The 22,500-nt window shown below is 39.8% G+C and overlaps 1 protein-coding gene across 4 annotated transcripts in view; it reads right to left on the minus strand.

Annotated features, from left to right (window-relative positions):
• Nucleotides 1–21,155: 21,155 nt before the first annotated feature.
• The window catches only part of sugct (succinyl-CoA:glutarate-CoA transferase), a 46,966-nt gene continuing 45,621 nt past the window's right edge, over nt 21,156–22,500 (minus strand). For 2 of the 4 annotated variants that reach the window (XM_076085294.1, XM_076085292.1), the window contains exon 14: nt 21,156–21,633. In XM_076085294.1, coding sequence (XP_075941409.1) covers nt 21,470–21,633 — 164 coding nt within the window. In that variant the 3' untranslated portion in view covers nt 21,156–21,469. The remainder of the gene's footprint in view (nt 21,634–22,500) is intronic. The other 2 variants (XR_012952112.1, XR_012952111.1) reach the window with 1 other exon arrangement.

Raw genomic sequence — 22,500 nt, forward strand, 5'->3', positions numbered from 1 at the left:
TTCCATATTCAACAAACGTTACCAGCCTTGTGTTTATGTAAGGCTCTTCAACACACACTTCACCGACTCACTGCACACACACACGCACACACACGCACACACACACACACACTCAGGTTGAACCGGACTCTCGTGGTCCCCCCTGGTTTCAGGTCTACACCGGTCCCCGTCTCTTCTCCTGACACAGAAACACAGTCCTCTGACAGCTGTGGACACCTCACGGGGGACGAGGACGTCTCTGTGTTTTGACGCCTCGTTGTCACCTCGGCTCTGCTCGTCTGCACCTACACACCTGAGAGAGGACATCTTTGTGTTTACGTGGGCGTGAAATAAAGTTTCTCAGATGCAATGATTCATATACAGTGTGTGTGTGTGTGTGTGTGTCCTCAGTTAACAGCCTTCTCCTCTTGGAGGCGGGACTTGTTGACAGTTAGAATTCATAGCTGACCAATTAGGTAGCCCCCAGGTCTAAAACCGGCCAATTAGAGGTCTTAGTTGATTTATTATCCAGAGCGCACCGTCTTCACCTCAGAGGAGCTTTGTGTGTGTGTGTGTGTGTGTGTGTGTGTGTGTGTGTGTGTGTCTATTAGAGGTGGATGTAGTCGTCACGTCTCTCCAGGACACAAGTCTGAAGGCCGGACCGAGCTCTTTTCTGCAGCATTAGTTTTATTTCAAATGTTCAGATAACGTTTCTACATGTTGTTGTTCCTTTGATCTCCTGAATAACTGAATATTCTCCTTTGAGAATACAGATGAACTGAAGTTCAATTAGCTCGTTTAGCATGAACACTAAGTTTAAGTAATTTACAAATTATTACAACGTTACAATCCGTACGACGAGCCTCTGTCATCACAAAGGAAACAAGAGGAAATGGAGGAGAGAGGACATATGTTCTCGATTCAAACAATGGCATCTTTCATATTTTTATGTTTACTCTGTAACTTCGTTTGCTGCTGCTACAAACAAATTTCCCCCTGGGGATGAATAAAGTATACATCTATCTATTTAGCTATCTATCTATCTATCTATCTAACTGAAGTTGGGTTCTGTCTGGGCGTTTTGGGGATTCCCTCCTTTATTTCAGAGAAGCACGCTGTTGATTCAGCCTCCACATCTGTGTTTCATAAGGTGCATTAACGCGACATAAACAGAGTCAGTGGTTCAGACAGCTGATACATGAAGCAGCCTGCTGGAGGACCAATCGTCTCTCAGAGATCGTTTTCATCTGCAGACGTAACACTTCTTCAACCAGACGGAGAGGATGCACGAATCCTAACTGATCTAAGACCAACGTTAACAGATGGTCCTGTTTCTGAAATAAATACAGAAAACAACAAATAAACAGCAGATTAAATTAAATAGACTGACTCCTACCTCATTAACACAGACACAGAAATACAGCAATGAATGTGGCTGTGCAAAAATGTACATTTAAGGCTTGTTTCTTTACGGCCTGTTTGTTATTAGACAACTAAACTACTTAGTTAGGTTGAGACAACAACACTACTTAGTTAGGTTGAGACAACTAAACTACTTAGTTAGGTTTAGACAATAAAACTACTTAGTTAGGTTTAGACAACTAAACTACTTAGTTAGGTTTAGACAATAAAACTACTTAGTTAGGTTTAGACAACATCACTACTTAGTTAGGTTTAGACAACTAAACTACTTAGTTAGGTTTAGATAACTAAACTACTTAGTTAGGTTTAGACAACAAAACTACTTAGTTAGGTTGAGACAACTAAACTACTTAGTTAGGTTTAGACAATAAAACTACTTAGTTAGGTTGAGACAACAAAACTACTTAGTTAGGTTGAGACAACAAACCTACTTAGTTAGGCTAAGACAACAAAACTACTTAGTTAGGTTTAGACAATTAAACTACTTAGTTAGGTTGAGACAACAAAACTACTTAGTCAGGCTAAGACAACAAAACTACTTAGTTAGGTTTAGACAATAAAACTACTTAGTTAGGTTTAGACAACAAAACTACTTAGTTAGGTTTAGACAATAAAACTACTTAGATAGGTTTAGACAACAAAACTACTTAGTTAGGTTTAGACAATAAAACTACTTAGTTAGGTTTAGACAATAAAACTACTTAGTTAGGTTTAGACAATAAAACTACTTAGTTAGGTTGAGACAACTAAACTACTTAGTTAGGTTTAGACAACAAAACTACATGGTTAGGTTGAGACAACAAAACTACTTGGTTAGGTTTAGACAACAAAACTACTTAGTTAGGTTGAGACAACAAAACTACTTAGTTAGGCTTAGACAACAAAACTACTTAGTTAGGTTTAGACAATAAAACTACTTAGTTAGGTTTAGACAACAAAACTACTTAGTTAGGTTTAGACAATAAAACTACTTAGTTAGGTTTAGACAATAAAACTACTTAGTTAGGTTTAGACAACAAAACGACTTAGTTAGGTTTAGACAATAAAACTACTTGTTTAGGTTTAGACAATAAAACTACTTAGTTAGGTTTAGACAACTAAACTACTTAGTTAGGTTTAGACAACTAAACTACTTAGTTAGGTTGAGACAACTAAACTACTTAGTTAGGTTTAGACAACAAAACTACTTGGTTAGGTTGAGACAACAAAACTACTTAGTTAGGTTGAGACAACAAAACTACTTAGTTGGGCTTAGACAATAAAACTACTTAGTTAGGTTTAGACAACAAAACTACTTAGTTAGGTTTAGACAATAAAACTACTTAGTTAGGTTTAGACAACAAAACTACTTAGTTAGGTTTAGACAATAAAACTACTTGTTTAGGTTTAGACAATAAAACTACTTAGTTAGGTTTAGACAACAAAACTACTTAGTTAGGTTTAGACAATAAAACTACTTGTTTAGGTTTAGACAATAAAACTACTTAGGTTTAGACAACTAAACTACTTAGTTAGGTTTAGACAATAAAACTACTTAGTTAAGTTGAGACAACAAAACTACTTAGTTAGGTTGACACAACAAAACTACTTAGTTAGGTTTAGACAACAAAACTACTTAGTTAGGTTGAGACAACAAAACTACTTGGTTAGGTTGAGACAACAAAACTACTTAGTTAGGTTTAGACAACAAAACTACTTAGTTAGGGTTAGACAATAAAACTACTTGTTTAGGTTTAGACAATAAAACTAATTAGTTAGGTTTAGACAACTAAACTACTTAGTTAGGTTTAGACAACAAAACTACTTAGTTGGGCTTAGACAATAAAACTACTTAGTTAGGTTTAGACAACAAAACTACTTAGTTAGGTTTAGACAATAAAACTACTTAGTTAGGTTTAGACAACAAAACTACTTAGTTAGGTTTAGACAATAAAACTACTTGTTTAGGTTTAGACAATAAAACTACTTAGTTAGGTTTAGACAACAAAACTACTTAGTTAGGTTTAGACAATAAAACTACTTGTTTAGGTTTAGACAATAAAACTACTTAGGTTTAGACAACTAAACTACTTAGTTAGGTTTAGACAATAAAACTACTTAGTTAGGTTGAGACAACAAAACTACTTAGTTAGGTTGACACAACAAAACTACTTAGTTAGGTTTAGACAACAAAACTACTTAGTTAGGTTGAGACAACAAAACTACTTGGTTAGGTTGAGACAACAAAACTACTTAGTTAGGTTTAGACAACAAAACTACTTAGTTAGGGTTAGACAATAAAACTACTTGTTTAGGTTTAGACAATAAAACTACTTAGTTAGGTTTAGACAATAAAACTACTTAGTTAGGTTGAGACAACAAAACTACTTAGTTAGGTTGACACAACAAAACTACTTAGTTAGGTTTAGACAACAAAACTACTTAGTTAGGTTGAGACAACAAAACTACTTGGTTAGGTTGAGACAACAAAACTACTTAGTTAGGTTTAGACAACAAAACTACTTAGTTAGGGTTAGACAATAAAACTACTTGTTTAGGTTTAGACAATAAAACTACTTAGTTAGGTTTAGACAACTAAACTACTTAGTTAGGTTTAGACAATAAAACTACTTAGTTAGGTTTAGACAATAAAACTACTTAGTTAGGTTTAGACAACAAAACTACTTAGTTAGGTTTAGACAATAAAACTACTTGTTTAGGTTTAGACAATAAAACTACTTAGTTAGGTTTAGACAACAAAACTACTTAGTTAGGTTTAGACAATAAAACTACTTGTTTAGGTTTAGACAATAAAACTACTTAGGTTTAGACAACTAAACTACTTAGTTAGGTTTAGACAATAAAACTACTTAGTTAGGTTGAGACAACAAAACTACTTAGTTAGGTTGACACAACAAAACTACTTAGTTAGGTTTAGACAACAAAACTACTTAGTTAGGTTGAGACAACAAAACTACTTGGTTAGGTTTAGACAACAAAACTACTTAGTTAGGGTTAGACAATAAAACTACTTGTTTAGGTTTAGACAACTAAACTACTTAGTTAGGTTTAGACAACTAAACTACTTAGTTAGGTTTAGACAATAAAACTACTTAGTTAGGTTTAGACAATAAAACTACTTAGTTAGGTTTAGACAATAAAACTACTTAGTTAGGTTTAGACAATAAAACTACTTAGTTAGGTTGAGACAACAAAACTACTTAGTTAGGTTGAGACAATAAAACGACTTAGTTAGGTTTAGACAACTAAACTACTTGTTTAGGTTTAGACAATAAAACTACTTAGTTAGGTTTAGACAACTAAAGTACTTAGTTAGGTTTAGACAATAAAACTACTTGTTTAGGTTTAGACAATAAAACTACTTAGTTAGGTTTAGACAACTAAACTACTTGGTTAGGTTTAGACAACAAAACTACTTAGTTAGGTTGAGACAACAAAACTACTTGTTTAGGTTTAGACAATAAAACTACTTAGTTAGGTTTAGACAACTAAACTACTTGGTTAGGTTTAGACAACAAAACTACTTAGTTAGGTTGAGACAACAAAACTACTTAGTTAGGCTTAGACAACAAAACTGCTTAGTTAGGTTTAGACAACAAAACTACTTAGTTAGGTTTAGACAATAAAACTACTTGTTTAGGTTTAGATAATAAAACTACTTAGTTAGGTTTAGACAACAAAACTACTTAGTTAGGTTGAGACAACAAAACTACTTAGTTAGGCTTAGACAACAAAACTGCTTAGTTAGGTTTAGACAATAAAACTACTTCGTTAGGTTTAGACAACAAAACTACTTAGTTAGGTTGAGACAACAAAACTACTTGGTTAGGTTGAGACAACAAAACTACTTAGTTAGGTTGAGACAACAAAACTACTTAGTTAGGCTTAGACAACAAAACTGCTTAGTTAGGTTTAGACAATAAAACTACTTCGTTAGGTTTAGACAACAAAACTACTTAGTTAGGTTGAGACAACAAAACTACTTAGTTAGGCTTAGACAACAAAACTGCTAAGTTAGGTTTAGACAATAAAACTACTTCGTTAGGTTTAGACAACAAAACTACTTAGTTAGGTTGAGACAACAAAACTACTTAGTTAGGCTTAGACAACAAAACTGCTTAGTTAGGTTTAGACAATAAAACTACTTCGTTAGGTTTAGACAACAAAACTACTTAGTTAGGTTGAGACAACAAAACTACTTAGTTGGGCTTAGACAATAAAACTACTTAGTTAGGTTTAGACAACAAAACTACTTAGTTAGGTTTAGACAATAAAACTACTTAGTTAGGTTTAGACAACAAAACTACTTAGTTAGGTTTAGACAATAAAACTACTTGTTTAGGTTTAGACAATAAAACTACTTAGTTAGGTTTAGACAACAAAACTACTTAGTTAGGTTTAGACAATAAAACTACTTGTTTAGGTTTAGACAATAAAACTACTTAGGTTTAGACAACTAAACTACTTAGTTAGGTTTAGACAATAAAACTACTTAGTTAGGTTGAGACAACAAAACTACTTAGTTAGGTTGACACAACAAAACTACTTAGTTAGGTTTAGACAACAAAACTACTTAGTTAGGTTGAGACAACAAAACTACTTGGTTAGGTTGAGACAACAAAACTACTTAGTTAGGGTTAGACAATAAAACTACTTGTTTAGGTTTAGACAATAAAACTACTTAGTTAGGTTTAGACAACTAAACTACTTAGTTAGGTTTAGACAACTAAACTACTTAGTTAGGTTTAGACAATAAAACTACTTAGTTAGGTTTAGACAATAAAACTACTTAGTTAGGTTTAGACAATAAAACTACTTAGTTAGGTTGAGACAACAAAACTACTTAGTTAGGTTGAGACAATAAAACGACTTAGTTAGGTTTAGACAACTAAACTACTTGTTTAGGTTTAGACAATAAAACTACTTAGTTAGGTTTAGACAACTAAAGTACTTAGTTAGGTTTAGACAATAAAACTACTTGTTTAGGTTTAGACAATAAAACTACTTAGTTAGGTTTAGACAACTAAACTACTTGGTTAGGTTTAGACAACAAAACTACTTAGTTAGGTTGAGACAACAAAACTACTTAGTTAGGCTTAGACAACAAAACTGCTTAGTTAGGTTTAGACAACAAAACTACTTAGTTAGGTTTAGACAATAAAACTACTTGTTTAGGTTTAGATAATAAAACTACTTAGTTAGGTTTAGACAACAAAACTACTTAGTTAGGTTGAGACAACAAAACTACTTAGTTAGGCTTAGACAACAAAACTGCTTAGTTAGGTTTAGACAATAAAACTACTTCGTTAGGTTTAGACAACAAAACTACTTAGTTAGGTTTAGACAATAAAACTACTTGTTTAGGTTTAGATAATAAAACTACTTAGTTAGGTTTAGACAATAAAACTACTTAAATTATTTGGGGTATATCTACAATTTATGCTGCATTATTTTTTGTATGCAACACATCGGGGGAGCCCTCAGATGTCACAGGAGCGAGCAGCGAGTTTACTCTGATCTAGGCTTTTTGTTGGCAAGTGTGCAAAGTGTGAACTTGGTGTGAAAGGTAACGATGTAACTTCCAGATGTGTGTAGTAACAACAACAACAACAGATCTTCACTGCTGACAGGAACAAACAGCAGAAGAACAAAGAGAGAAACAACAGTGAGGGATTCTGACTCACACGTGTCCTCTGTCCACATACAGCTGCTGAGACACACACACACACACACGCTGGCTGTAGAGAGCATCACGCCCCGAATTTCCCATGGTGCATTGTAAACAGAACACACCCGTCCGCCTGTGGCAGCACTTCAGACAACACACACACACACACACACTGGTCCAAATATTGACGTAAACATCTCACACACACACACACACACACACACACACACACACAGCTGAAGCTGATCCAGACGCTGCTTCCTGATGCAAAGGCTCATGGGAGCCGAACAGTTTTATGACCCACAATGCTTTTGGAGCATGACGGTGAAGTCTGGTGACCTTAAAGGACCAGCGTGAGTGTTTTTGGCTTAGCTTAGCTTAGCTTAGCGTAGCGCAGAGACTCATTCATTCAGAGTGTGTTTCACCAGCAGCTCTGACCAAAGACTGAAACATCTCAGAGGAGCATGAAGTTGAAGGCTGTCGTTGGACAAACACAGATCACGTTAATGACTCACAGTTAAACGAGCAGCTGCCAAAAATATTCAATCTTTAGGGAACCGTGAGCTAAACTTTGTGGAAATATGGCAAATTGTTGATGAGTTATTTGACTCTCAGACAGACGGATGACATCCGTGTGAACTCAGAGCTACAGAGGACACGACGGAGTGAGACGCTCCACACTGAGACTCAACACAATAGGCACTTTGAATAGGAAACAATAGAGGCTGTAACATTTAATATTTAGCAGCTGTGAGTCCCATCAGAGACAGTCCTGTGTTCCATCACACCGACCAGACAATCTGAGATTTGTTCATTGGCATCACACCTGACAAGTACTGAGAACCAAAAGACAGACGAACAAAACGGTTTGTTAAAGTACAAATCACAATACTTCTAAATGACTCTTAGTAAATAAAATAATGAAAAATACAAACGACACACTCAATTATTGTGCCTCCCTTCCTCCAGCGGGTCCAGCAATACGTCCTGGGTGTCAGGTCCGAGGCTGCAGGTGAAGCCGGATCTGGGTCTGTCCACGGTGGACCGGTCTCTGCTGGAGGATCTGGGTCTGTCCACGGTGGACCGGTCTCTGCTGGAGGATCTGGGTCTGTCCACGGTGGACCGGTCTCTGCTGGAGTCTGAGCTGAAGGAGGTTCTGGTGAACCTGCATGAGTTCATCTGGTTTCACCAGAATCCGACCCGGTGGCTCCGATGACGAGCATCAAGAATAACTCTATAGAAACAGACCATCTTCTCTCTGATGGTCTCTTCACTGATGGAGGTCTGATAGAGGATCAGGACTACACTGAGACTGGTTCATATAGAGGATCAGGACTACACTGAGACTGGTTCAGGACCAGATAAAGGATCCTCACTGTTACTTTCATCTGTAGAGCAGTAAAACAGAAAATGTGTCTGAACTGTTGTGAAGTAGAAATATTAATTATTCTAGCTGGAAATAGTCGAGTACAGTAAAAGTACCTCAAAATGTATTGTACATTACAATAGTACATTCAGCAACTGTTTTACATCATAATGTTCAGTAGTGAGCACTTAATACCTGCACACACACACACACACACACACACACACACACACACACACACACACACACACACACATAAATGGACCTGTCTATTACAGGAGTGGAAATGGATCGGGACAGTTTCCATCCGACTAACGCTTGACCTGTGACCTCACAGCTGTGTGTGTGTGTGCGTGTGTGTGTGTGTGTGTTTATTGGTTGGTGTCCCCTCCAGCTGCAGAGCTCACACCGGGCACACATGGAGTCCATTTATACACACACACACACACACACACACACACACACACACACACACACACACACACACAGGAGGCAGACGCAGGATATATACACACGTTGTAACTGATATTGTAAATACCTTGATCGTATTACCATTATATAACAGGATATGTTCACACACACACACACACACACACAGACAGGAGGTTTCAAAGCATAAATTCACTGACCTAAGGGTGTGTGTGTGTGTGTTTCATACTGTAATAAATCCAGAAGCAGCAGAGGAAGTCCATGATGCCTCTGTTCACAGTAGAAGATGAAGACTGTTCTCTGAAGCTAATGTTACACACACACACACACACACACACACACACACACACACACACACACACACACACACACAAACACAAACACAGACACACACACACACACTAGCTGCCTGATGTGTTCAATAAGAAGATGTGAATGTGTTGATACCTTCAGCCTCTCTGGTCTCATAAGCATCTTCCTGTTCATCTCTCAGACATGTCAGGTCCTTTATTGTCATGTGATGAAGAATGTAGATCTCATTAGATATTTATGAAAGAAAGACACGAAACAGTGCAGTTAAATATAGGGATAACATATAACACATTAAATCTTACATTAATGAACGTATATAAGTATGAATACAGCCAGTGTCAGCTGTTCACAGCTGCTTCATACTCTATTCAACATATCCTGAAACAACGGTTCGTATGACATCCTTAGTTAGGTTTAGACAACTAAACTACTTAGCTAGGTTTAGACAACTAAACTACTTAGCTAGGTTGAGACAAAAAAACTGCTTAGTTAGGTTGAGACAACTAAACTACTTAGTTAGGTTGAGACAAAAAAAACTGCTTAGTTAGGTTGAGACAACAAAACTACTTAGTTAGGTTGAGACAACTAAACTTCTTAGGTTGAGACAACTAAACTTCTTAGTTAGGTTGAGACAAAACAACTGCTTAGTTAGGTTGAGACAACTAAACTCCTTAGGTTGAGACAACTAAACTTCTTAGTTAGGTTGAGACAAAAAAAACTGCTTAGTTAGGTTGAGACAAAAAACTGCTTAGTTAGGTTTAGACAACTAAACTACTTTGTTAGGTTGAGACAACTAAACTCCTTAGGTTGAGACAACTAAACTTCTTAGTTAGGTTGAGACAAAAAAAACTGCTTAGTTAGGTTGAGACAACTAAACTACTTAGTTAGGTTGAGACAACTAAACTTCTTAGTTAGGTTGAGACAAAAAACTGCTTAGTTAGGTTTAGACAACTAAACTACTTTGTTAGGTTGAGACAACTAAACTCCTTAGGTTGAGACAACTAAACTTCTTAGTTAGGTTGAGACAAAAAACTGCTTAGTTAGGTTGAGACAACTAAACTACTTAGTTAGGTTGAGACAACTAAACTTCTTAGTTAGGTTGAGACAAAAAAAACTGCTTAGTTAGGTTGAGACAACTAAACTACTTAGTTAGGTTGAGATAACTAAACTACTTAGTTAGCTTTAGACAACTAAAACTACTTAGTTAGGTTTAGACAACAAAACTACTTATTTAGGTTTAGACAACAAAACTACTTAGTTAGGTTTAGACAACAAAACTACCTGTGTGTTCTGTGTCTTTGTGTGTTTCTTTCTGTAGCTCCTCACTCACCTAATCAGTTCATTCAGTGCACCTGCTCACTCTGCCTCCTTCACTATTTAAACCCCTGCCTCACACACACCCACGGCCAGATAATTTTTTTGTGTTCATACCTACCCGCCCGTTTTTGCTCATCCTGTTCCCAGTTTCCCAGTCTGCCTGCCCTGCCTCGTCCTGCCTCGTCCTGCCTCGTCCTGCCGGATTTCCCCCCTTGTCTCTTGTCTCGTCCTTGGATTACCTGTTCGTTCGTGAGTTATTAAAAACCTTTTTTCACTACTCTGACTGTCTGCGCTTGAGTCCTCATCATGCCCCGTGACAAGTTTAATATGACTACAGAAGTGTTGTTACTTAAATATAGAAGTTACGTGACTAATAAATCAACGTATACTTCTCGTTTCAAGCAGGGAACGAACAACGGTCTGCTGGAGGAAAGGTTTTTTGTTTGATACATCTCGATGAAACACAAAGAATAACGCAGCTTTTGTGGCCTGCACAAATACGACAAAGAGAAAAGTGTGATTTTCAAAGAGCCTTAAAATCCATCTCTTAAAAACAGTCCAATTCACAACCAGCTAGAGTGAAATGACCGGCGTCTTCGGAGAGTTGGAGGTGACTGACAGATTGAGATATTAAACTGAAGTTCAGAGGAATCAGAACCTGTAGCGCTCTGTCTGAACATGTTCTGAATTCAGTTGTCAGTTTGTGAAACTACAAGTTTGTTTCCCAGAAATCTCCACAGAGCAGCTTCACTGAGCTGGAGGATCCAGTGAACCGTGTATTCCTGGACTCAAGAGTGGATCTATGTGACTGAACCCAAACACAGCGAGCTGAGCGGGTCAGCTGAAGGTAAATCTCAGCTTCATGTGAGAGTTTCTTCTTTCTCTGTGGTTTCATCAAACTCAAAACCTGGGTTTGATCTCATGATAGTTTTCATATCTCAAACATCAACTGGACGATCAAATCTGAAGTTTGACATGTTTTGTTTTTTATTTGATCTCTGATGTATTACAATAATGTGAATGTGTTAATAGTTTGAACACACAATGGACATTCTGAATGTGTCACACACACACACACATGTTCAACAATAGGCCCTCAGTGTGGATGGTTGATAGAGCACAGGACACTCCGATGGGACTCACAGCTGCTGAATATTAAAGATTACAGCTTCCATTGTCTTTTATTCTACGGCATCTTGTCTTCACTCGACTGTCGAGTTCACGCGACTCGTCTCTGTCTGTCCAACACTCTCCTTTGAGCAGGATGTTTCAGAACCTACTGGCTAAATGATATGAAACATCTGTGGATATTCATGTTCCCCAGAGGATGAATCCTGATGGTTATGGCGACCTCTAGGCCCTTTTTCTAAAGCGCTACCTTCACAACACGTCAAAATATTTATTAACAATTCACTGTGAACAAAGTCACTCTTATCTCTCATCAGAAGCAGCAAAAGTTTTTTGTTCCGACTTAAAGGGGCGTTCACCTGACTTTTCCCGGTAATGAACTCATTTTTCCGATTATTCTGACACCACATGAACTCAGCACAAATGCATTATCTTGCACCGTTAATGACGGTGAAATATAACATGTGTACAAACAGACGAACGGAAGCCAAAACGTACATAACTACCCGCTGTTACCTGCAGAAGGGTTGTTGTTCGATGGTTTTGACAGGAAGCTGCTGTTCCTTTAATGGTACGGTTCTACTGAACCTTACCGGACTACTTTCACCCCTGTTCACACCGGCAAAAAGCTATTCAGCCACTGATCTGTTTCTTCAGTAGCAGAACATTTTCTTGTTGTTGTTCTCGCCCACGAATTTAGATTTTCCAGCTGGTTCTGCAGAGTTCAGCACGTCATTGAAAATATGCACAGTTTTGTTGTTTGCCTATTGAAAATAAGATGACGAAGAAAAGATTTTTCTATTTTCTATTTGGTTCAGTTCTTTCAAAGTGGACAAAGTTTCAGTTTGACGTCCAGAGTCCATTCATCATTTTTGAACTAAACATTAAACTAAAACACAAATCTGCTGCCTTAACTTTCTTTCACTTTCTGTCTTACCCGAACTATAAACAAACATTTATTATTGTGTAGAAGCGCTGCTGGGCCTTTGTGGTGTCCACATACTGGTGCTCTCTGGATTCTTTAGGTGTACTGTGCTTATTGTGAAGGGTTCATTGCATGAGTGTATATATAAAATGCACCCATAGAAATAAGATCGGAGCAGAAGGGAAATTCCCAAGCTGGTCAGAGCGGCGGCCATTTTTAAGTGTACCGTTGCCATTTCGACCCTTTTAGCGAACTAACTTCTGTTTAAACTAAACCGACGACTCGCTGAGGTTTTACAGTAACGACTAAAAGAATTAGTGGAGTCGTAACGTTAGGAAGCGTAGGAAGACGAGTAAATGATGAAAAATGCTTCATCCACACACTCTGGTCACAGCGTAGGAACGATCACTGCTCAATGTAACCAGTGTAGCATTAAGCATCGTAGAGTGAACGAGCTAGCGGGCTAACTAGCCAGCCATCCGTTTCCGGATCTGCGTTGTTACCATAACAACAACAATTGATATTATCATACTCCTATGAAGTCACCCGATGCTCGTAGTATTAGTAGTATTAGTAGTATTAGTAGTATTAGTAGTATTAGTAGTTCAGCAGACTTCACAGGTTTGAAGATGATTGAGAGGTTTTCTTTGGAGGGAATCCCTTCACAGAGAGACGAATCACCACAGACACTTCTTAAATCTTTCCAGGCTAACACGCTACTGCTATGAGATCCAACATCTCTCTCTGTGTTCGATTAGGCCCAGCTTCACCTCAACAATGTGTTCTGGATTATTCTCACACAATAGACCCACTTCTTCAGTCCTTTGGTCCCTGCTGATGGCTGCAGAGACACTGGCCGCCGCCGCCGCCGCCGCCGCCTGGTTTCCACCATCCTGTTTCCATCGTCTCGGCGAGTCTTCGGAGCGTCCCGGGGTGAAAACAAGGCCAGACCGGTTTTGATCAATTTCGTCTGAGTCAGAGAGAAAACAGTAACAGTTAGATTTTTGTATTTGTTCAGGGTGTCCGAACAGAACCTCGTGTTTGTGTCTCTAATAATAGAAGACACTCGGTTCTGTTGTTAGAGGACTGAAGGTGACCCGTCAACGTTTCTGTTCTTCAGAACTGATCAAGATCCGCGATCATTATGTGTTTGAAGTGTTGCTGTAAATCCTCATCACTGAATGAATGAATGAATTCTTTATTAGCTTGAGAGTCAAAATAAACTCACATTTCGTTTCTACTCTACAAACCATTTGCTTCGACTGGTTCCTTTAGTTTAAAGGGTTAAACCTTGTGTTTGGTCCAGTTGGTGTAAATACTCAACTCAGTCTCGCGGCAGGTCGTAAAATAGTCACGAAATGGATCTATTGGTTTTGTGTACAGGGTCACGAATGGTCCGTTTTCTCGTGTTGCTTGAAACAACTTTTTCTGGGCCGACATAACGTTACAAAACCAACAGTTAGGTTTAGGAGAACCGTCACAAACTCGTTGTCGAACACCCGTCTCGTGATTGAACGTCCTCTGTTTGTCGGACACATCCACCTCCCCTCCCACACGCCATATGAAGTATTTTTTATATTACGTAACTTGGTGTGATTGGTGCAGTCACTTGGATACGTTTAATTTCTCCATCAAAAAAAAGGTTCGCCATTGACTTTCCACTTGAAAAGATTGTTTGTACTGACGGCAAGAAAAACACGGACAATTTGTTTCCATGAAGACAAAACCAATACATTTTATTTCATACTGGGTTTCAATACCAGAAGAAGAGTGAAATATTAGCTGTGGCTGAGAGACTGCAAGGTCTGCAAGAACCAGATGATGATTATGGAGCTTCTTGTTCTTACTGGCCAAATTGAAATTTGATTTTGCCATTTGCAGTTGTCATTTTGAATTACAGTAAGGGAACCACACACACACACACACACTCACACACACACACACACACACACACACACACACACACACACACACACACACACACACACTTTTCGGTGAAATCGGTAAACAAAAGAAAGAGTTATAATTATTTCATAGAGAGCATCAGAAGTTTAAATTGGTTTGGTATGAATAACTTCTTTGTGTCCCATTTCCTTTGGCTCGGTTCACGCAGTAGTCTGTATTGTTTCTCTTTTAAAGGAACGGGTCCATGCAGGGTTCAGGTGAGGTGAGTCTGAGGTCCGCTTCAGTGTTTTGGACCATTTAAAACCTCCAGCGTAAACACGATCCTATAGATTAGAGTGAACTGAGGCCTCTCAGTGTCGCGCCGATCGCCACGTCGGCTCACTAAAGGTTTAACGAACGTCGCCGACCTTTAACTTTGACATATAAACATTCTTCTGTTCGTGAGCAATGTTGAAATTAGAACTTTCATACTTTGGACTCCACGGTCAGACGTCCTCGCCCGGTTCATGTCCCGTCTGTCGTCTCTCTGTTGTTTTCTCTGAATGGTGAGGCCCAGTTTACCCAGAATGACCCTCTCCTCACATTCTCCCACTCCCCTCCCTCAGTCCTCTCTCTGCTTTGTTTCATGTGTTGTTCATTTTCTGGAGGTCAGTGTGCTTCCAACAGTCGGGCGGAAACTTTCACGAGTCAGAAAACTAGAGAAACAGAATTATTATCATTATATATATAGATTATATTGTTATGTTTAACCGTTATAAAGTTCCACCTGTGGGGCACTAGAACTACGTAGAACATGTGAAAAGTAACGACAACTGTCGGTGAACATGTGATATATGTATTGATACATTTGTGATTTAAAAAAGAGCTCCCGTCGTAAAATAATCCAGATACAATGAAAGGTTAGGTTTAGACAACTAAACCAACAGTTAGGTTTAGACAACAAAACCAACAGTTAGGTTTAGACAACTAAACCAACAGTTAAGTTTAGACAACTAAACCAACAGTTAGGGTTAGACAACAAGACCAACAGTTAGGTTTAGACAACAAAACCAACAGTTAGGTTTAGTCAACAAAACCAACAGTTAGGTTTAGACAACAAAACCAACAGTTAGGTTTAGTCAACTAAACCAACAGTTAGGTTTAGACAACAAGACCAACAGTTAGGTTTAGACAACAAAACCAACAGTTAGGTTTAGTCAACAAAACCAACAGTTAGGTTTAGTCAACAAAACCAACAGTTAGGTTTAGACAACAAAACCAACAGTTAGGGTTAGACAACTAAACCAACAGTTAGGTTTAGACAACAACACCAACAGTTAGGGTTAGACAACTAAACCAACAGTTAGGTTTAGACAACACCAACAGTTAGGTTTAGACAACTAAACCAACAGTTAGGTTTAGACAACTAAACCAACAGTTAGGTTTAGACAACAAAACCAACAGTTAGGTTTAGTCAACTAAACCAACAGTTAGGTTTAGACAACTAAACCAACAGTTAGGTTTAGACAACTAAACCAACAGTTAGGTTTAGACAACTAAACCAACAGTTAGGTTTAGACAACAAAACCAACAGTTAGGTTTAGACAACAAAACCAACAGTTAGGTTTAGTCAACAAAACCAACAGTTAGGTTTAGACAACTAAACCAACAGTTAGGTTTAGACAACAAAACCAACAGTTAGGTTTAGACAACTAAACCAACAGTTAGGTTTAGACAACAAAACCAACAGTTAGGTTTAGACAACTAAACCAACAGTTAGGTTTAGACAACAAAACCAACAGTTAGGTTTAGACAACAAAACCAACAGTTAGGTTTAGACAACAACACCAACAGTTAGGTTTAGACAACTAAACCAACAGTTAGGTTTAGACAACTAAACCAACAGTTAGGTTTAGACAACAAAACCAACAGTTAGGTTTAGACAACAAAACCAACAGTTAGGTTTAGACAACAAAACCAACAGTTAGGTTTAGACAACAACACCAACAGTTAGGTTCAGACAACAAAACCAAGTTAGGGTTAGACAACAAGACCAACAGTCAGGTTTAGACAACAATGATGTCATTTCTTGTCCTGAGTTTTGTGACTATTTCCCGCTGCTCATTGCTGGTCAGTGATCTGACTGTGACACAGTGAATGAGGAGGACATGTGTCTCAGTTTGTCAGCGGAGCAGAAACGTGACCGTCCTCAGCGGGGACAGGTGCTTCTGATCCCGAACTCCTGCTGTCAGAGTTCAGAGCGAGGTCGGGATGTAAAGCCAGCACGGTTCTAATTGGACGGAGGGTCACGGCCAATGATCTGGATTGTTAGAGATCAACAGAGTTCAAAGAGAGACTGGACAGAGAGCACAGAAGGAACCACAGGCTCTGATTGGTGCATGTCCTCATCTGAACCAGCTGAACCTGAAGAGTCCAGAAATACAGAGAATCTGGATCATTTTAAAACTCATCTTTACAGAAACGTTCTACAAACACTGGATGGAGTTCATATAAATACTTCAATAAATGAATGCAAATGCAACACAATAGGAGAGTTAAACAGTTTGTGAAATAAAGACTTCTGTAGAAATGCTTGTGTTGCTGCCCCCTAGTGCCAAGACCACCAACTGCTGCAGGTCTCGGGTCACTTCTTCATTCTGAAAAAGACGAGGAAAGATTATTAATGCAGGAAAACAACCAACAAACAGAGAGGAATGAACTTAAAAAACAAGATCAATGATCAGTGAAAGTGATGAAAACATGCAGACAGATAATGACGGAGTGAACAGAGTTAAATGAAGGCAGATGGAGGAGTGGTGGGAGCAGAAGAAGAAGAGGAGGAGGAGGATGAAGGGTGGGGTCTCTATGACGTCATCACAGCTGGAAACAGGAACAGTGAGTCGCCTTCAAACAGCTGGAGACGTTTTGTCCCGTCACACAGAGGACTCGTGCTGCTCATCATCAACACATTATTATCAATGATTAACACTTCATGAAGGCTTCATCTGTAGGTCCACGCTACGAAACCAATACTTCATACTCAGCGTATTAATAACTCTGATTGAAGGTTGTCAGTTAACAGCTAACACGATACATTTCTCATGCTAACATGACACCGTAATTCATAGATAACCCATGAAAGTATTTAGTGAACCACCAACCAATCATGAACGAGGAAGTATAAAGACCGCAAAATAAAACAAACCAGTAGGATGTGAGGTGGATTAAACAGTACGAGGTAGAAATACACCATGACAGGTACAAGTACACAACATTAAGAGTAAGTATACGACATGAAGGCTGGACGTCTCTGGTGAATCCATCTTTGTCTAGTTTCCTCAGCACGACAACGGGATGAAGAAGAAGAAGAGGAAGAAGTAGAAGAAGAAGGGACCGTGGCAACAGGGTGTACACATCCTGTCCAGACTGGAGGCGACAGGTGTGAATGCTGTCGCCCTATTGGCTGCTGGAGGACTGCTGTCTAACGTAGAATCCAGCTGCTGCACAACTCCTCTCTCTCTCTCTCTCTCTCTCTCCCTCTCCCCCCTTTTCTCCTTCCGTCCGGCCAACATCAGGAAGTTTCGAGAGAAACTCCCACTGGACTTTATATGAGGAAGCCCCGAGAAGTAAGTGTGTGTGTGTGTGTGTGTGTGTGTGTGTGTGTGTGTGTGTGTGTCCGTCATAAACACCTCTCCCTCCAGGCTGCACCTGTAACTCGTCCGTCACATTTAATCTACAGAGAGACACACTGATCTATGTGTGTGTCTGCTTCTCGTCATCTCACTTAGTGTAATGACTTTTGATTCTCAATAATCACACCGTGTAACCCCCTCCCCTCCCTCTCTGGCGGCCATGTTGGAGGTCCTCAGCCCTGTGAGGGACTAAACCATCCTCATGGGGTCATTAGAATGTCGAGGGTAGATCCTCTGGAGAGCAGGAACAGTTGAATACATATTTCATACTTATGTTTCATTGGTGAGAGTCTGCGAGGCCCTGAGCAGCTTTACAGGTGAACACACCTGCTGCTACAGTCACTATAATATTACCCTTCAAAATAAAAGTATCATTCATCTCCACTGATGTGGAGTCAGACGGTGACCTCGGTGTCAGTGTTACCAAACGTTATATTAGTCTCCGTCTCCCTCATAGAACCGTGTCTGTGTTCAACATTAGGCTGGACACAAAAAACTTCAGTTTCCTGCACACACACACACACAGACACACAGATACACACACACACACACACACACACACACACACACACACACACACACACACACACACACACACTCCAGATGTCGGGGAATAAGGGACACTTAAAGAGCCGGTGAGTTACGTACATCCGAATTTCTCTCTCACACACAAGTTCAACACAGAGGCAGCCAACTGGGCGGCCGAGCATGACGAGAACAGACAGAGAGAGAGACAGAGAGAGAGAAATGTGATTGAATGATGAATAAAAATGAGAAGGGTATAAATACAAGACATAAATATAAATAAAATAACAGCTATATACATACATGTAAGCAAGTTGTCATGCCAACAGTTGCCTCTTGCTGGGCTGGCAGTGTCTTGTTGTTGGGCTGACGGTGGCCAGTTGTCAGGTGTTACATTACATCACATTTCATGTCATTTATCAGACGCTTTTATCCAAAGCGTCTTACAATTCAGAAATCACAGCGTAGGCACAGCTACGGGAGCAATTTTGGGGTTAAGTGTCTTGCTCAAGGACGCATCGACATACGGCTAGCGGAGCCGGGGATCGAACCGCTGATCCTCTGATTGAAGAACGGCCCTGCTCTCCACTTAGCCACAGTCGCCCCCCTCGGGATGAAGGTGGCCAGTTGTCGGGTGTTGTCGGGATGAAGGTGGCCAGTTGTCGGGTGTTGTCGGGATGAAGGTGGTCAGTTGTCGGGTGTTGTCGGGATGAAGGCGGCCAGTTGTCGGGTGTTGTCGGAATGAAGGTGGCCAGTTGTCGGGTGTTGTCGGGATGAAGGCAGTCAGTTGTCGGGTGTTGTTGGGCTGACGGTGGCCAGTTATCGGGTGTTGTCGGGATGAAGGTGGCCAGTTGTCGGGATGAAGGTGGCCAGTTGTCGGGTGTTGTCGGGATGATGGTGGCCAGTTGTCAGGTGTTGTCCGGATGAAGGTGGCCAGTTGTCGGGTGTTGTCGGGATGACGGTGGCCAGTTGTTGGGTGTTGTTGGGATGACGTGGCCTGTTGTCGAGTGTTGTCGGGATGAAGGTGGCCAGTTGTCGGGTGTTGCCGGGATGAAGGTGGCCAGTTGTCGGGTGTTGTCGGGATGACGGCGGCCTGTTGTCGGGTGTTGTCGGGATGAAGGTGGCCAGTTGTCGGGTGTTGTCGGGATGACGGTGGTCAGTTGTCGGGTGTTGTCGGGATGACGGTGGCCAGTTGTCGGGTGTTGTTGGGATGACGGTGGCCTGTTGTCGGGTGTTGTCGGGATGAAGGTGGCCTGTTGTCGGGTGTTGTTGGGATGGCGCTGGCCGGTTGTTGTTCTAACGGTTTTGGATTGTTGGGTTGACGGTGGCCGGATATTGCTGAGGAGGAAGAGAAAAACGTGAATGAATTCCTGAGAAATATCTTTGTATAGTTTATGTTTCACTGGCTTCATGACACCTGATCCTGTGCTGTCGGGGTTTGTGATCAATCACACCTGAGTCCCCCCCCTCTGTCTCCCCCCCGAAATTCAAACACACATGTCAGTCTGCGTCTCCCCCGACAAACTCCGCCGCCGGCCAGATGAGTCACATTTTCTTGATTCCGGTAAACATCACGTTCGTCTGACTCGTCCGGGGAAACTGTCAGTGTGCCCCTCCTCCTCCCACCTCCTCCTCCCTCCTATGACCGATTCCCTGAAAGGAGCGAGACATCAGCGAGCACGGTGCGGTCAGTCAAACTTCTGGGAGTTCACTTCATCTTCTGTGATGCGTCTCCATTGATGATCGAGGATTATTAACGCCGTAAACAAGCAGAGTCCCAGAACAATATCAGCAGAGCAGAGCGGGAATCACTCAACATCCAAACAGTTTACTCGTCACGTGTTCCCTGTAGAGAGGGATTTCTGTCACAGTAAAGTGAGAGCTTCTCTCGGCCTCTTCTAGCTCAGAGTTCCGAGTCCACGTTTACCTTTCTGTCCAAATTTAGTGCAAATTCTAAAAGAATTTCCAGAAAATTGTTTAAAGAACAATATGAAATGTGATAATGGAGAAATGACAGAACTATATCTTTCAATGATAAACCCTGTTTAATACAACCAGGGTTTTGTTTGTTGGGTTTTGTTTTGTTTTCATGTCTATTAGTGATAATAACAGTGTTATAACCGATCATAACAGTGTAATAACAGATAATAACAGTGATGATAACATGTAATAAATGATAATAACAGTTTAATAACAGTTTAATAACAGTATTATAACAGTGACAATAACAGTGATGATAACAGTAATAACAGTGTACTTACCGCGTTAACAGCTAAAAAAAGTCCACCATGAAGAAGTCAGACGATCCTAAAGTTATAAATAAATAAGTTCGGTTCCTCTCTCCCTGTTGGTGCGTTCAAGGACACCTGTGATGAGGAAACTATCCTTGAACTCACCGACAGAATCACCGTGTGATATTTTATCGATTCTTCTCTCGTCAGGTTCGTTGTTCGTGTTCAGCTCAAACCGTCTGACGTCGATACTCACGAAGTAAAAACATTCATGACGTTTGATTTAAAGGCAGCAGTTTATTTCAACTAAACAATGTTTTTACAGAGAAATCAGGAGTGTTTGAAATCAGATGACGAGTCAAACGATCAGGAGTGTAAAAACCATCTGAACATCAAAGTCTGTGTATGATAATCATAATAATCATAATCATAATCATAATGATAATAATAATAATAATGATAATAATAATAATCATGATCATAATAATCATAATCATCATAATAAGCTCTTATTGACTCACATTAACTCATGTTTCTGATTTTGTGATCAGGATGTTGGACAGACTCATGGATTATTTCTCTCTCAGCCAATCAGGACACTTCATTCTGTGTCACCGCCTTTGAGTCCAGCAGCGTTTTGATGACGTCATCACTGTAGGACAAGGTGTGTCGCAGCACCTGCACGGTGTGCTGGCCAATCAGAGGAGGGGGTGTCGGCTCATCGTGGGCAAAGCTGCTGAAACGAACCGCCGGACCTGAAGACAAACAAACAAACAAACAGATGAAGTGAATGAGCGTTGCGGCCTGTAGGGGGCGACAGTTCAGTGCTGACAAAAAACTTCAAAGAATAAACAGGAAGTCACAGAAACAGTTACTTCCTGTTAGATGTGTAGGCTGCTTGTAGTTTACAGACCACATTTGGATTTATTCATGTGTTTGTAAATATAATGTATATTTATGTGGAAATGTGCGTTATGTCTGTGAAACACATTGATGCTCATTTTGATATGTTTTCTATAATTAAGCTTTATTATTATTATTATTATTATTATTATTATTATTATCAACCACACAGCATATGTTTTTAGATTAAACCTTTGTTAACAACATGAGACTAATATCCAACAATCGAACATTAAATATTACAATTAAACAGAAAAATAGGATTTTCTACAAAACGTGGTGTTTGTTGTGAAATCTAAGAGCCAATCAGCTCTTTGATCTGGCGACAGGAGGGAAGGAAAGAAGAGGAAGGAAGGAAGGAAAGAAGGAAAGAAGAGGAAGGAAGAAAGGAAGGACTAGAAGGGAACAAACTGTTTATTTTGGGAAACTAACAACAATCATCTGTTTTTTTAAGTTCAGCACTAATGAGCTGAACTCTCACAGTCAGTGTGTGTGTATTTTTGTGTCTGTGTGTGTAGCTGTGTGTGTGTGTCTGAGGCCACACACACACATGATCACATGATCATGTGTGTGTGTGTGTGTGTTGGCCTACATCTTGATTTCATGCATGACTGTCTGCGTGTGTGTGCGTGTGTTTATGTGTGTGTGTGTGTGTGTGAACAGTGCTTCTATTTTCACCCCATTAGCAACCTGTTCTGTGAGTGTAGGGGTGTGTGTGT

Source organism: Anarhichas minor, unplaced genomic scaffold, assembly GCF_050575085.1.
Source record: "Anarhichas minor isolate MPS153535 unplaced genomic scaffold, ASM5057508v1 ptg000148l, whole genome shotgun sequence".
NCBI classification, from domain to species: Eukaryota; Metazoa; Chordata; class Actinopteri; order Perciformes; family Anarhichadidae; genus Anarhichas; species Anarhichas minor.